The 516-nt window shown below is 33.1% G+C and overlaps 1 protein-coding gene across 1 annotated transcript in view; it reads right to left on the minus strand.

Annotated features, from left to right (window-relative positions):
- Nucleotides 1-516, minus strand: part of ESD (esterase D) — a 52,515-nt gene that overhangs the window by 32,176 nt on the left and 19,823 nt on the right. The window contains exon 2 of the mRNA XM_012648362.1: nt 313-411. Coding sequence (XP_012503816.1) covers nt 313-411 — 99 coding nt within the window. The remainder of the gene's footprint in view (nt 1-312; nt 412-516) is intronic.

Here is a 516-nt window from a genome sequence, read left to right on the forward strand (position 1 = left end):
GTACGTTAGTATTTTGACATTAGTGCCAATATGACATATGAATTGAGTTGCTCAATCTCTCTGTTTTGAAGTATCTTAATCTGTACAATGGTAATAGCAAAGCTGTCCCCTCTCATAAGAGCCATGTCATAAGGAAAATTCAGGGAGGAAAATGTATACTATGGTATTTTGGAATCATGATGTCACTTGAAAGATTACTAGAGATAATAACAAAAACATGAAATGAACAGTATAATGTACATATTATACCACTTATAACTTAGTCTTAAAGATTGGGATTTTTATAAAGGGTCTCTAGGCAAGAATACTTACGAGGGCTGGTATCTGGAGCAATGACGACAAGGCCGTGTTCTGAGGCTGCCTGATGATAACCAGATTTTGATATAAAATTTTGTTCTGTACAAGTTAAACCTGAAGATCAAAAATACTGTTATCTCATGCTATACTGTGAATGGTTTATAAGTTTTAATCTTTTTATTACATAATACAGGAAATAGTACCAAGTTCACTTGGTAT

Source organism: Propithecus coquereli, unplaced genomic scaffold (assembly GCF_000956105.1).
Source record: "Propithecus coquereli isolate 6110/MARCELLA unplaced genomic scaffold, Pcoq_1.0 Scaffold11, whole genome shotgun sequence".
Lineage (NCBI taxonomy): Eukaryota > Metazoa > Chordata > Mammalia > Primates > Indriidae > Propithecus > Propithecus coquereli.